Source organism: Trifolium pratense, linkage group LG7, assembly GCF_020283565.1.
Source record: "Trifolium pratense cultivar HEN17-A07 linkage group LG7, ARS_RC_1.1, whole genome shotgun sequence".
In the NCBI taxonomy this organism is placed as follows: Eukaryota; Viridiplantae; Streptophyta; class Magnoliopsida; order Fabales; family Fabaceae; genus Trifolium; species Trifolium pratense.
In genome coordinates, this window is record NC_060065.1 from 57,887,370 (window position 1) to 57,902,214 (window position 14,845).

The following is a 14,845-nucleotide window of genomic DNA, read 5'->3' on the forward strand; positions in this document are numbered from 1 at the left end:
GAAATGATTTTTTCTATTTGAATGTTCCAATTTAGTTGAACAAGCTGATATGATTTCAATGTTGGTTATACAAATCAAATATGCATTTCTCAATTTTATTTTTCAAATGGAATTACTTGAAAAATTATCAAGTTTACAAAGCTTGCTAGTGAAATTGGAGAGTTTGGTATTTTGAGCATTTGACCCAATACTTTAGCAAATGTGGAGATTCAGCTAATAATAGTGAAAATAGATATTTCACCAACTTTTCAACGATTTAGCATGTATCAACTTTATAAATCTTAGTTAAAACAGATATTTCTTGAATCTTTTCAAAGCGCGGCACTATCTACAGCTTTGCAACTCACTATTCAGGTTACTAAGTACTAAACTACAAGTCATGGATCACCAACTGCATCATTAAAAAAATTTACATATTTATAAATGTGAACCAGTGGGAGACAAGTTGCCATAGTTACATTACATGCAGACTAAATAAGACTAAATAAATCTAAATACTACATCGGAAGTAGTTAAGATAAACCAATCTAAATAAATAGCGAGGAAAAGTTTGGAAGTACTGTTAAGAACTTCTACATCTGTATCATTAAACTCAAGAAATTTACAATAGATCTAGAGAGTTGATGAATCAACTGATTTAGCGAGTGCCCTGCATTTTCTTAAGTATATACCTAGTTCTTGTGATGGCCAGCAAGTCAAAATGTGTAAAAGAAACTTGTGTTCGGCTGAAATGGATCATCTTTGGACTTCATCAGAAGAAGCACCAACTGAAGTAGCTACCATATTACTTGCTGATCCATTCTCAATGGGTGGAGGCACACCCCACTTGCCTTCAGACTCAAGAGGCTCAAACACATGAACTATACCATCTGACAGTCCAACAGCAAACTGATTTGGTTCGTGTGGATGCGCAGCAATTACAAGTGGTTGAACGTTAGAACTGCTACATAAACAAAAACATGGTTAATATTCAACAAAAAGTATCCATAAAAGAGTTTAAGCTTTTAATATAAACATACCTTTTCAATAAATAAAAATTGAGAAATCAGTAATAACTTGTAATAAGTATCATGCAATTTTTCAAAGTGCAACAAAACATCTGATAAGCAAGGCATTACCTGACATTTGCAGAAAGATAAGCAGAAGGATTGATACGACATCGTAATCGAAGGTTTGAAGCACTAAATACACAGATTGTTGCATCTAAAAAGCTGGCAATTATCAGCTGGCTATCACATGAGAAAGTTGCATGTGATATTGGTGCAGCAGAATCTCGTGGGAACCACTACAATCCAAGTTTCATACATCAGACAAAAGATAGGTAAATTGTTTGCAGCCAACATAAAACTGAACTTAATGAACCAACCTGCTTTAAACATTCTAGTTTTGAAGCTTCATAAATAGCAAGCTGAGTTTCATGTACCACCAAGAAGCGGAATTGATCCTGATGAAATTGTACACGTGTATCTGCCTGCGCTGGTGGTGTCCTCCCAGCAGGAAATTGTAAGAATCTGTTCTTCTGCTTCTCCCATCCATCGGTACTCCATACACAAATCTGCACAATAGACAGAGAGATAAATATCCATATGATTACTAAAGCAATTTGCATTGCCAACAGCGTAATCAAAACGGGTCAGTAATTGATGAAAACTAGTTAAAGATTGAAAACCAGATCATTCGATGCAATTTAATACCTGAGCATCTGACCCAGAAGAAACTAGTACATTCAGTACATGAGAAAACGCAAGACCAGTTATTCTTTTAGTATGACCTTTGAGTTTACTTTTAACCTGCAAAGGAAAAATTCTGTATAAACACCTAACTACTGAAATCACAAGTATGAAATATCCATCGACCACAATGGTACCTCGTCCACGCGGACATTATATATCTGAATGGAAGAATCATCCATGCCTATAGCAATAATATTGTTATCTTGCGGATGGAAAGCCAGAAAGGTTGCTGCAGGTGGCGGTGGCATGAATGTTGTCATTGTCTGCAGTTGACCAAGAAGATTGAAGTTGGTTAGTTACAAGCCAAGAACCTATTTGGATTGACTTGTTTGAGTTTATCTACTACATAAGCTCTCCAAGATAGCTTATGAAAACAGCTTATAGCTTATAAAATATTGTTTGTATTTTATCTTTTGTTATATATAAAAACAGCTTGTACATAAGCACTTATATGATACACGTTTATGCTATAAGCACTTAAATTGTTTATTTAAACAGCCCAAATACACAATTGAATAGTGACTTGGGCTAATAGCTCACCTTAAAAGTCATCATATTGAACAGAGAAATCTTTCCACCCGATGCAGACATTACATAAGAATCATTTTTGGAAAGAGCAAAACATGGGACTGCATCCTCAGTACTGCTATCATTAATGTCATTAGTCATCAGGATGCCACTAGACGGCTGCCACAACTGAGGTGGCACACTAGCAGTGGCCTGCAGGAATATAGTATAAACATCAGAGAACAATACTGTTTCTATTCCATTTATGTGATTAGCAAACAGTAGTAGTGAGACAAAAATAATTTCACATATTCTCATACCTTGCCGGATGAATTACGGTCATTTCGTTGCCATTTCCAGAGAAGATGAATGGCATTTGAAGCTAATGCCAGAATAGCATTGCCTGAATTAGTATATATCAACCTTGATATCTGTCATAACAAGGATGGAAATAATCAGAATAATTTCAGTTTGGAAGGGTAAGGCATTGCAGGAAGGAAGTTCAAGGCTGTTCTTAATACAGTTTCAATCGAAGTATAAAGGAATACAGGTCACACTTGTCCATCTGTTGTTTCTTTTTACATTCAGTAACTGAGGTGACATAAATATAGTGATATGCAATGGAAACTGCATTTGATATAGATAGTCATATCTATGATTCTATGTTAGTGAATCAAATTAGCAAGGAAATAACATACCTTGGTTACTCTTGCATTCTCAGGTAGCTTCAAGGATCTACAATGAGATGGTTCATTGATTTCAGTGAGCTTCCATATCTTTGACTTGTCATTGGATTCTTCACTTATTCTAGGTTTAATATCACCTAAATTCCGGGCATCCCCATTCTGATGTGTTGACAATGACAAACAGTTAATTTGACAGTAATAACAAAAACAAAAGCAGTTATCATAAATACATCATAACATTCACAGTAGAAGTTCATCCGATTCTCTTCTCCAAGATACATCATCTAACAACTAAGAGTTGCTAATGAGAAACAAAATAAAAATATAAAGAAAATGACTAAAGTAGCATTCGAGTAAATAATTGATACTTCTGATGAAAATGTAAGATAAACAAACCATTCCAGCAATTGCTGCCGCAGATGAGGCTCTCTCGGCAAGTGCAGCACTAGTTGCAACTGAAATCGGATTTATTGTAGGCTACAACAAAAGAAATATGTCAGAATAGGTTTTATTCATAAGGGGAAAGTAAAATATCTATAAGTCTACCTTTGTCATGGCTTCTGATGTTCTTGATGCATCATATAAGGGATTCTCTAATGAGCGCAATATACGAATACCTTCTCCATTAGCTAAGATTTTAATTCCATTCTCATTTGCAGAGACAGCTAAAATAGATCCCTCCTTATTGAAACGGATACGTGGGCTTGCCTATAATTCAGATAAGGTACTAATCAGCGAACAACTATTTCCAGAGACTGGATTTTAATTTGCAAATAAATAATGAACTTACAGGGAGACCTCCATCAGCATCAACAGTAGTCAAAAGCTGAATATTATCCATATCCCAAAATTTAATGGAGAAATCATCACCAGCAGCTAGATATCGATTTTTGGTTGTGTCAAATTGTACAACACCCAAAGATCGTTTCCGAAATCCTTGGTAAGTCCTTTTCACAGCTCCTTCACTTTCATTCCACTCGACAATAGAGGATTCCCCATCCTTGCTAGTCCCACATGAAAAGAGCCTATAATATATTCACAAAAATGTTTGAACAAAAAGTGATCAAAATAAATATTATAATTATACTTAACATTAACAATAAAATTAGATTCATAAGACTAGTAACCATGGTTCAGAATATGGACCTTGTACCATCAGCACTATAAGCCATAGTTGTACACCACCGACCAGGAGCGTCATAATCAACGCGAGATCCCAAATTGTCATACAACCATGCTTTTATCTTTCCATCTAATGCTGTTGAAAAGATGAACTAGAACATTGAAAACAGATAGTATCAGCAACAAAGCCAACGATAAACATATCCAAAGGATTTTACTTGAGGCACTCTACTAACAGAGCTAAAGGAGTTATGCCAACATTTTCCCAAACTACACTAATAGAGCTCTAGGAATCATTCCAACATTATTTAATCAAAAGTGTCATGGCCAACTTATACCTGAATGTTTTCTTTATAATGTGGGCAGACAGAATAAACAGGAGCCTCATGACCTTCAAAAGTGTACTGTTTCATACCCGTAGCAGCATCCCACACCTTAGTTACATTACATGACTTAGTTAGCAACATATGGTATCTCAAATTCAGAAAAACAAGCTAGTTCTTTGATAAAGCTACCTTAATGGTCTTATCATCGCCACAGGTGATCACACATAGCTGCTTATTTGGGTGGGAAAATGCCAGATCATTTACTCCGCCAACATGCGCGTCAATCTAGAAATGGAGTTTGCAGGCAAGCAATTACAAGAATGTATAAATAAAACCTAAAATAAGCAAACAGAAATCTTCATTATATGTATGTCAACATACCTCCAAGTGCTGTCTTACGTCATCCCCACCATGGTAAGAGTATATTTGAACAATATGCCTTGAGTAAGCTACACCTGTTTATCAAACAAACTCGAACATTAGAAATTAGTTAAGTTGACTTCTTAACGTATATTTATTCTAGTAAAAAAAACGTATATATCATTAGATCTATGTATCAAACTTAAAGAAGTTAAAACATTAAACTTACCGAACAAAGCTCCGTCAGGACTCCAAGTCACACGATTGACAGAAACAGCTGGATCTTTGACAAGAGCGGCCTGAAATGGTCATGTCACAATTATTTTTATTTTCAGTCAGTGCAGAATTACAAGATTCAGGGTTCGGTACAATTGTTCATCAAGAACATCAACAGATAAAGTCAAGAAAGGACAACCTGAAATGGCATAGAACAAGCACTCAGATCCCAAACTTTGAAGTTCCTTAAGACCAACCGCTCCCTAGAGCACAATTCCCATAAAGCAATTTCTGCCACATTTGTACCAACTGACACATTCCATCAAGAAAAAATCAATCAATAAAATGTATAAATGGTAAATAAATGCAATTGAAACAAGTCAACTAACAACACAATTAAAAGGGCTAGGAAGAGAATCTGACCAAGAAGTAAAGTCTGTTGGACTGGATGAAAGTCCATGCTCATAGGAGCTGAGCCTTGATTTAGAGTTCGCATAACAGTCTTTGGCAAGTCTTCAGGTGAATTAAAAGCCTGACCATGGCCATGACCCTGCCCCGGAAACGTCGCCGACAAGACATTAACAGGTAGATTTCCCTGCACAAAATGATGCAAGATCAAAAGAAGAAATGCAATAAGTAACAACTCGCACGGGCAAGAATCACAAGATCATGCATGATGTTTCCATAAATGATATACGATATTACCTCATCTGACATTCCTATAGGTCTTGTTCTCTTAGAAACATGATCTGAATCCCCGGATGGATAGTCGACAGAAGGATTCGTTGGAGGTGTCCTAGGATGCTTCAAAGCAGCTTAAGAAGGCAATGAAATGACATAAATTAAATATTATACACAATAAACATGACCTACGAAATCATAGCACCAGTAGGAATGAAGTAGAGATAACAGAAAGCAAAATGATGGGGTACCGGGCATTGATGGTCCACCAACACCAAGGCCTATAGCTCCTCCTCCAGAGACTGAGGCATGGGACACAGTAGTAGGATTTGACATCCAACCAGCCAGGGGCATTGGCACAGGTGCTGGAGTTGGTTGAAAAGGCTATACACATAAAGAGAGAACAGTTCAATACCAAAATAAGAATCAAAAGATGATATATTATGCAATTCTTTATAAATCAAATCAATTTAGTGGCCTACCCCATGTGCACCAAGAGGAGGAAATCCTCCAACCTTTGGTAAGGATCCTAGTAGCGGCATATTAGCAGGTGATGGAGCTCGTGCACCATTTGGTTGTCCACAAGAGTGATCCACAAAAAGAGTTTTTATATCTGGATTTGGTCGTGGATTCTTACAAAGTTGATGCTGCCAATTCAAGCTGCAATTCAATTTCAAAAATGAAAAAGAAAATCAGTTATTCAATAATAATATATAATAACTTCCAGTTGTTCAAATAGTATCTTTAATGCAAAAGTATATGTAGAAGCTCCACTACATAATGGCCCATCATTTAGCTGAATAGATGCATTGAAGCAGACATTGCACAGCCAAATATTACAACACATTGACATTGTAAACATTCTATGACCAAAGTTACAACAGGAGGCAAATTTGTGGATCATGAATCCTATCACCAATTAAAAGTAAAATAGAAGTTTGGCAGTCGGAGAACAATAACACAATGCTTGTTTACAGTATGAGTTATTTCAGTAAAAATACTAAAAGCAAATTCATGGCCATAGTTTACAAGAAACTTATTACATACAAAGAACAAGTTTGTGTTCTAAATTGATTTGACAAGCCAGTATCTCTTACATCAGAAGAATTACCTTTGATTGATGAGAGTCCGCAACCTTGAGTTTTTAAGGTTGGGAAATTGCAATTTGTCGCGAAACAAGGGATTTGCCTCAATCAACTTTTTGAGCTCAACCAACATGATTGCCCTTGCAGACTTCGTATCACCATACTTGGACAATTGTTCATTTTCCCTATAATATAATCAGAATCATAATAAGTTGTCTGCATCATACACAACTTTTAAACGTAAGTAAAAAAATATCATCTTTGTACCTAAAATTCTCCAGTGTCAAAAGCTGTGTGATTTCCTTGAACAATTCTTCATTGAAAGTAGAAAACACTTTCAAATCCTTCACTAGTATTTCTACACCCTTGGACCGATCATGCCTACCGAAAAATCAAACAAAAACAACCAAAGTTCAATACTTATACTAGAATGCTTGGTAAGTAACTAGAAAAACATAAAAGTGGAGTCATAGTAAGCTTACTTGTCTAATGCCTCGAGATACTTCTGCTTCCTTATCTCGAAAAATATCTTCATAGAATACCTATTATCATCTACCTTGGTGAAACCAGAAAGATACCTCTCAACCTCATCCCAATTTCCATTGTGCACTTCATCTTCAAAATACTTCATGTTAAAGAAAAACCCTGATTCCTGCTCAAGCCTATTATTTCAAAAAAATAAATTAAAAATCACATAATAATCAATTAATGTGCTAAAAATAAACACATACTACTAGATATGACCTAATATTACTACTACTAGTAATATAGACGAAATGGCTAAGCTATCATAAACTCACACACACAAGTGAGGCCGGGGTTGGACCCCGATCATGGCGCCCGACCTAACAATTTCGGCATTTTTTTGACAGTTGAGCTAGGATTTGTGGACATATATGACCTAATATTACTACTACTAGTAAAAAAAAACAAATAATTATTAAAAAAATAAACAGTAAAATGGAAGAAAGCTCACTTATGAACAGTCTCTTTGAACTTTTCCTCATCGAGAAACTGCAAGATCAAGAACACCAACTCCCTACTGAGAGATGACATGGCAACCCCTTTGTCTTTGGATCAGATGAAAATCAAAATGAGCAAAGGCTAAACTAGATCTGCGAAAAATAATGAAATAATTTAACTAGCAAAAGCATTTATGGAAGAAAATCTTCCATAAAAACAACAAAAAAACAACAAAAACAATTCATCATCATGCAAGAACAACACTAAAAATTAGGTTAAAAAAAAAAAACCAAAATAAAAGGGGAAAATAAAACATAAAACAGAAAACAACAAACACAGAAATTAAAGGGTTACAAAAAAGCAACTTTAACCCCTAAAAAGAATCCAAGATGTAAAAATAGGAAAAAAAGAAAGTTTTTATTTTTATTAAAGTTGAAATTAAAAGTTTGAAACTTTAAAGTAACAGATTCGGCTAAGAGAAATGGTTTTTCTTTTTCTCACCTTGAAATCCAAAGCTCAAAGCTTCAAACATGGAGAAAACAACAACAACTACTTCACCACCACAATAACAACACCACCAACAACTTTCTTTTTCTCTCCAAATTCTCTTTCTATAGCTTTATCTATCTATATATACATGGGTGTGATTTTATATTAGGATTAGGAGGAGACAGAGAGAGAAAAGATTATAAGTAATTGACTTATCGATAAGAAGCTTTGCTTATTAAGCTTATTAAGATAAGCTATTAGATAACTACAGTTGCTTATAGGTTTCACAAGTGTAGTTAAGTGTGGGGTCCACTGAGTAATGTTTATGAACTGGCTCGGAAATTGAGTTTGGCTTGGGGGGCAAAAATGGAAGATGGGTGAGATTCTTCTGGTGCTGTGTTTAGGATTGTGAATAGAGATGGACCGTTGGATGTTAAAGATGATTGTGAGATGGTAGATCGAACGGGTGAGAAAGGAGGGAGAATGATTGGGAGAAATAGGGGATGATTGTTGGGAAAACGACAAAGTGTTTTCTCGGACTGGTCTTGAAAGTGTTTGTTTGGCCTTGAGTTTTGTAGAATATTACGGAGTTTGCCATTGAGATGAGAGAAAGAGATAATGTACCTGATAGCGATATATACGAGATTATGAATAAGATGAGATGAAGTGAATTAATTAATTAATCGCGATAAGATGAGAAAGGAAAAAGTGAAGAAGAAGTGAGAAAGTAACTAAAGTTTGTGTGTGTGAGAGAGAGAGAGAGAGAGCGTGTGTGAGTTATTGATTGTTGTCCTTGTCGGTGTCAATGTCAGATTAAGATGTGTGTGTTGTGTGGGTACATTTCCCTATTCTCCCATGGAGCCATCAGATGTGCTGCTAGCTGGTGAGAAACTATGGATTTGGATTCGCGCCGGTAATTTGTGTTCAGCTCTCTCTTTTTTATTTTAGGGTTATGTTAACGTGTGTCCTAAGGGCACATGATAAGGTATCTTAATATAGAAATATTACATTTAATAATGTAAGAAATTTAATGCATAAAAGTAAAAATGCACAAGTTCCCAAAAATAATTTCTATATTTGCTTCCTTAACATGTGCCCTTAAGGGCACAAGTTAACATTCTCCTTTATTTTAAGAATAATGCTAGCAACACACTCTTTAACAAACAAACTCCAACACACTCTCTTCTATTTGTTGAAATTCACATGAGTCCCATAAAAAAATGTGGACTCATATAACTTTTATGGGATCCATATAAAATTTAACCAATAGAATAGAGTGTGTTAGAGTGTGTTTGTTAAAGAGTGTGTTGCTAGCACTCCTCTTATTTTAATTGATAGATGGATAAAATGATAAGTTATTGAAAATTTATGCATTTAAGGCGAAGAATCGGAGTTTGAATCCGGTCATGGTGTTTGACCCGACAATTTTGATATTTTGTCGGTTTAGTTAAGATTTTTCGGTTCTCTCTCTCTCTTTTTTCTAATTTAATGGTTGGTGATATTTTATTTCCTTTTCTTTTTAATGATGAATATTTCCATCGACAAAAGTCGATATATTTTATTCAAACTTTGAATAAAAACATCAATTTCCATTTTCTAAGAATGTACTATAATTCATATATTATATTTGTCACATAACAAGAGACGTTCTTGACTAGGGATGTCAATGAATATTCATGGACGCGGATAGTATGATATTCGTATCCACTCCGTTGGTTAAATATGATATCCATGGGATATTTAACTATCCGTGGATATTGACAGATATCCATGGATGACTTTTTTTTTTCTACAAATAAAAAAACTGATTATTTGAAGGAAAAAAATGTTAGCTTCTTTTGAAGACATAAAAAATATTAACACATAATATTCATACGTTTTATGAGGCTAAAATATTTTGAATATATTGAAAAGAGGGAATAAAGTATATATGAAGTACAAAATCCCCCAAAAGAATACACAAAATTTACTAATTTTGAATATAGTATTTATCACTTATGTACATTTTAGCCACTAAATTACTTGATTTTTTTTATATTATTGTTTATGCTTTTTTTGCGACTTGTATGCAACAACATATTTGTTTAAGTAGCGAGTTTGTAATTTGATTTATGTTTTTTAGTTATTATAATATAAATATGAAGTTTTCACCGTCGTTAATCTTTGTAGGAGTACAAAGTGAGTTATTCCTTCCCAACTAAATTCTTTCATTATACAGGGGCAAAATATGGAACCCCTGACCAACTACTTAAAGAGCCTATGCCACCTGGGCCGATTCATTATCCGTAGTTTGATTTTTCATCTTTAAAGTGTATGTTATTTATTTTAGTTTTTTAGTTTTTAATTGCAAATTTTTTTTTAATTGCAAATAACCATTTAAAAGATCTTTTGATTAAAATTCAATTTTTTTTTCAAGTAAGTAGTACACTCGATAAAAATTCACCTTTTACATTTAATAAATAAGGAATCATGGATTTATGACTGATCTCTCTCTATATATAATATAATTTTATTATTTATTGAGTTATATTTAGGAGGTTCAAATTTAATATTATATTATAGTATTTTTTTTAGAAAAAGCTTATAAGTTTGATATAGTGATAATTTTTTTTGATAGTATACTAATTGTCTTCGGTCCGATTCTCATGATCAGTTCTATTGTAGTAGATATTTTCTAAATTATTTATGCATGTGTCATATTGTGATTAGTTAATGGATAAATGCCTTAAATTTACTTTTTAGGGTCTTGTTAACATGTGCATATAGAGCACATGATAAAGTATCTTAATATAGAAATTTAACATTTAATGATACAAGACATTTAATGCTTAAAAAGTTAAAATACACAAATTCTAAGACATAATTTCTATTTTTACTACCTTAACATGTGCCACATATGCACATGTTAACATTCTCCTACTTTTTAACCCTAAAAATGTAAGTTGATGTTGAGTGTCACAAAAATCTATAATATGGGCCCCCTAAAATAGTCCCCTCCCCATAAAGAATGCCTAAAAATAATAATGACAGAAGGGAGGACCTCGTTGATGCTAAACAAATTGAAGTGCCTTCCCTTCCCTTCCCCCACCATATTATGTGTATTGCTTATATATATTTTCTTCCTACCAAACAAAGCAACAATATTAGTACCCTTGTGTTACACATTTATTGTGATCTCTCTATTTTTACTATATGTCAGACAGTTGGGCAGTACATAGAAATGGGACGTATCCTTGGTTCTGTCAATGGAAAGAAACGTAAGATAGTAAAAATGGCAATGAGATTATAGTATTACATATATTTTTTTTAAGAAAAATGTGGAAAGTGGTAAGATGTATAATGGGTGTCTAACTTATTTTATTATTCAATTATCTCCGATGAATAATGTTATGGATCATGCTAACATGTGTTTTAAGGTATGACATGTGTTAAAGATACTTGAAATAGTAGTTAAATTTTGGATAAAATAATTTAAAATTTTTAAAGTAGTAAAATGCACAATTTTTTATACAAAATTATTATTTTTATACACTAACACAAGTGTCTTAAGAGTACATGTTAGCTTTTTCCTAATGTTATAAATAGCAAGAGGAAACAATATGAAATGCATAGACCCCTTACATGTTAATCTCCAATTATCAACTATTTATACTCACAAAGAAATGTTACTCCTCTTGTTATTCACTCACTATTAAAAAATGGAAATATGTAAGCGGTTTGAGTTCAAACTCGAAATTATCACATTGTACACATTTAAATACTTAAGTTTTATTTGTGAGTTTGGAGAAGAGGTGCCTGAAAGGACTTCAAAGGGGGACAACTAGAGAAAAAAACTAGAAACATCTTTTAGTATTTTTTATGGAGAACATAAATTATGCTTATGATGAATATATTTTTAATTTTGAGAATATTATAACAACATAAATTAAATTTGAAGAATTTATATAAACCGTTATAAACTTACAATATATATATTTTTGAGTTCTATCAAATTATAAAGTTTTTGAATTACAAAGAAAGATAAACTTTTCAAATTCCTTTACTAACAAATTATTCTATTTCTTCCGCTATTTTTTTTCCACACACTCTCATCTTTTTAAAATTCGCAAACAAAATCTTAATCTTAATATGTACCAGTACACTACTATACTAATTGAAAAATAAAATAAATAAGTAATAAAGTACTAGTAGCTTTTTGAAGGAAACAGAGAGTCAAGTTAATTAATAACTAAGCAAACAACTTTATCTTTTCTCTTTTCCTTAAATTCTTCATGGTAGTAACCAACATATACTTTTCAGGAAAATACTATTTATATAGTCACAACTATTTAATCACTTATAACAAAAAAAAAAATATTTAGTCACTTTTTTAAATTAACTAATAAAAAACGCATTCATGAATCAAATTAACAACATAAAAACAAATTTGAGGATTAAAATGACTAACAGAAAATATATATATGGATCTAATTATAATTTCAAGGGTCTTGCTAACGAGTGCCCCCGGGGCACTCTTTAAGCATTCCATTTAAAGAAACTTTTTATTCAAAAAGTTAAACACTACGATTTTCAATGTGTTGACTTTACGCATTCCGATAAAAATTCTATAAAAAACTTACTATTTAAGGGCTTAAAGAGTGCCTGAGGGCACTATTTAGCATTTGCCTAATTTCAATACATTAATAAACAAATGTGAAAGGGAGATACACTTTCAAAGATCAAAATAGTACTAGTTTTTGTCTGATAAAAAATATATTATGATGACATGGTGTCCATTAAGCAATGAGGAATGACGTTGAAAAGGTGCAAAGAGTTAAAGAGGTTCGTGGAATATGAGTTGAGGGACCCATAAATTTGTTCTAAAACAAGTAGGTGGTATGAAAATGGGGGGTATGTAGAAATAGTCCAGCCTATGTTTATCTTGTGTTGTAGCTACCTCTTATGGTTGAGTTGTTTTGGTGGGTGGAGTGCAGTGAATGAGAGTTTTACTTCTCGATGTTTTCTCTTCGGGACCCGTGTTTATTTTATACCTCTAAATATTTCAATTTTGTTCTTGATAAAAACTTCGATTCACAGAAATTGGATTTTTTTTAGTACAAATTCAGAGTAAAATTTGATTTTTATAAATCGAAATTTGTTTTTAAGGCAAAAAACCGAAATTTTTTAAAAGGACAAAATTGGAAATTCAGGGGTATAAAAGAAACACGGGGAGCCCGAAGAGAAAACATCTTACTTCTCCAGTCACTTTTGGTGTGCAGATCTACCTTTGTTGTTTTTTGAGTTCTTAATTAGGGGGGGTGACTTTTGAAAAGAAAGGAAAGAAAATTGCATTAAAGAAATGAAAGTGAATATAAATGGGATTGTTCTATAAGAATGGTGAAAGTGGAAGGAGATAAAGACATTTTTTTTATTCTAATTTTAATAATAGAAAAAGGCTATTTTTTCATTCTTGAGATCATCGGCGGGTCTACTGGCCAGCCTGTATTTTAGGGATTAGTTTAGGGCAATATGAATCTTTAATATTATTTGATCGAGTCATTTTTACTCCTTGTCTCTGCGTCCTATGCTTTAGCATAAACTAGACAATGCATTTGTATTAGACAACTTATATCGACACTATGTAGTGTTGAAGTTTAAAAGTAAGTGATTAATTTCACATTGATCGTGAATGAGGTAAATGAACGATATACAAGAAAGACGATCCCCATATCAATCAATCATAATTTTACAATGCAAGATGAATCTTGAATAGTACTATTTGATAAAAAAAAAACATATAAATATCATTTATCAACTAGACATACTAGATATCAATAGCATTCTCATGATTAGTAAGCTAAAACACCATAGTTAGATTCCATAAAAGAAAAACCCATATATAATTCAAATTATCTAACTTATCAATATGAATACTTCTCCATGTAAAAGTTGGATTAAAGCCAACCTATTTACCTTTAAGTAATTACTACAACAAAATACTCGAATGACATGATGAATACTTTCTTAATACATAATGAATATCATTGTCCTAATACAATTTTTGTACATAAAATGCAACAAATTTATTATTATAATATAGGTTTGAATGTGTGTATTGTCCCCACTTTTTGATCCATATAGGATTTTGGTTATTCCATTTTTTAAAATTTCAGACATTTGGTCCATATGTGAATTTGGAGAAAACAAATTAAATTGATGTGCCATACATAAAATATTCTATGTAACATGTATTACGTTAACCGATCTCTATAGAGGAATCAAATTATGTTAAGTAGAATAAATGATTTAACTAATCATAAATTGTTTTTTGAGTTTAAATTTTAAGTAGGACAACATTTAATCAGGTTTTATTTATTTTTTGACGGAATTCTAAATTACTAAAGTTAATTTCTTTTAGAAAAAAAAATCATGTTTAGTTGGAACAGATTTTTGGTAGGAAAGAAAATATTTTGTAAATAGACTTCATAATATAACAAATGAAAAGTGACTTATAATTTGTTAGAAATTTTTCTCTACTTATAATTTGATTAGGAGGGAGTAATATGTTTTTATCAAGTACCTAATAATATTTTAGCTTTGCAAATTGCATATAATAAAAAATGATAAATTTAAAATGACCAATGATAAAAAAGAAAAGTCAAATAAAAAAGTGGCAAGTGGCAAAGTAAAATAAGAAG

At 32.6% G+C, this 14,845-nt stretch overlaps 1 protein-coding gene across 4 annotated transcripts; it reads right to left on the reverse strand.

The window, feature by feature from the left end:
- Window positions 1-392: 392 nt before the first annotated feature.
- LOC123899800 (topless-related protein 1-like) lies at window positions 393-8,419 on the reverse strand. 4 transcript variants are annotated; one of them, XM_045951025.1, is made up of 26 exons: window positions 8,181-8,419; window positions 7,693-7,786; window positions 7,199-7,378; window positions 6,984-7,097; window positions 6,743-6,901; window positions 6,114-6,291; window positions 5,883-6,015; window positions 5,656-5,765; window positions 5,374-5,545; window positions 5,150-5,259; window positions 4,964-5,033; window positions 4,756-4,829; window positions 4,564-4,659; window positions 4,387-4,482; window positions 4,073-4,200; window positions 3,717-3,951; window positions 3,473-3,634; window positions 3,323-3,403; window positions 2,939-3,085; window positions 2,561-2,671; window positions 2,274-2,453; window positions 1,868-1,996; window positions 1,695-1,790; window positions 1,367-1,555; window positions 1,119-1,285; window positions 393-943 (listed from the first exon to the last, which is right to left on the reverse strand). In XM_045951025.1, the coding sequence occupies exons 1-26, from the start codon at window positions 8,209-8,211 to the stop codon at window positions 736-738; spliced, it is 3,450 nt and encodes a 1,149-aa protein (XP_045806981.1). In that variant the 5' UTR covers window positions 8,212-8,419; the 3' UTR covers window positions 393-735. The 4 variants fall into 4 exon arrangements, with proteins under 4 accessions (XP_045806981.1, XP_045806982.1, XP_045806984.1 ...); XM_045951026.1 differs by having other exon boundaries at window positions 393-940; window positions 8,181-8,411; XM_045951028.1 differs by having other exon boundaries at window positions 393-940; window positions 7,693-7,831; window positions 8,181-8,339.
- Window positions 8,420-14,845: the final 6,426 nt, after the last annotated feature.

What these genes read in the sequence shown, in the direction of transcription:
- LOC123899800 (XM_045951025.1), bottom strand. Translation starts at nt 8,211, where the DNA reads ATGTTTGAAGCTTTGAGCTTTGGATTTCAAG. An exon ending in TATCTCGAGGCATTAGACAA is followed by an intron (nt 7,098 to 7,198) that starts GTAAGCTTACTA and finishes ATTTTTCGGTAG; the next exon opens with GCATGATCGGTCCAAGGGTG. An exon ending in TATAGTGCTGATGGTACAAG is followed by an intron (nt 3,952 to 4,072) that starts GTCCATATTCTG and finishes AATATATTATAG; the next exon opens with GCTCTTTTCATGTGGGACTA.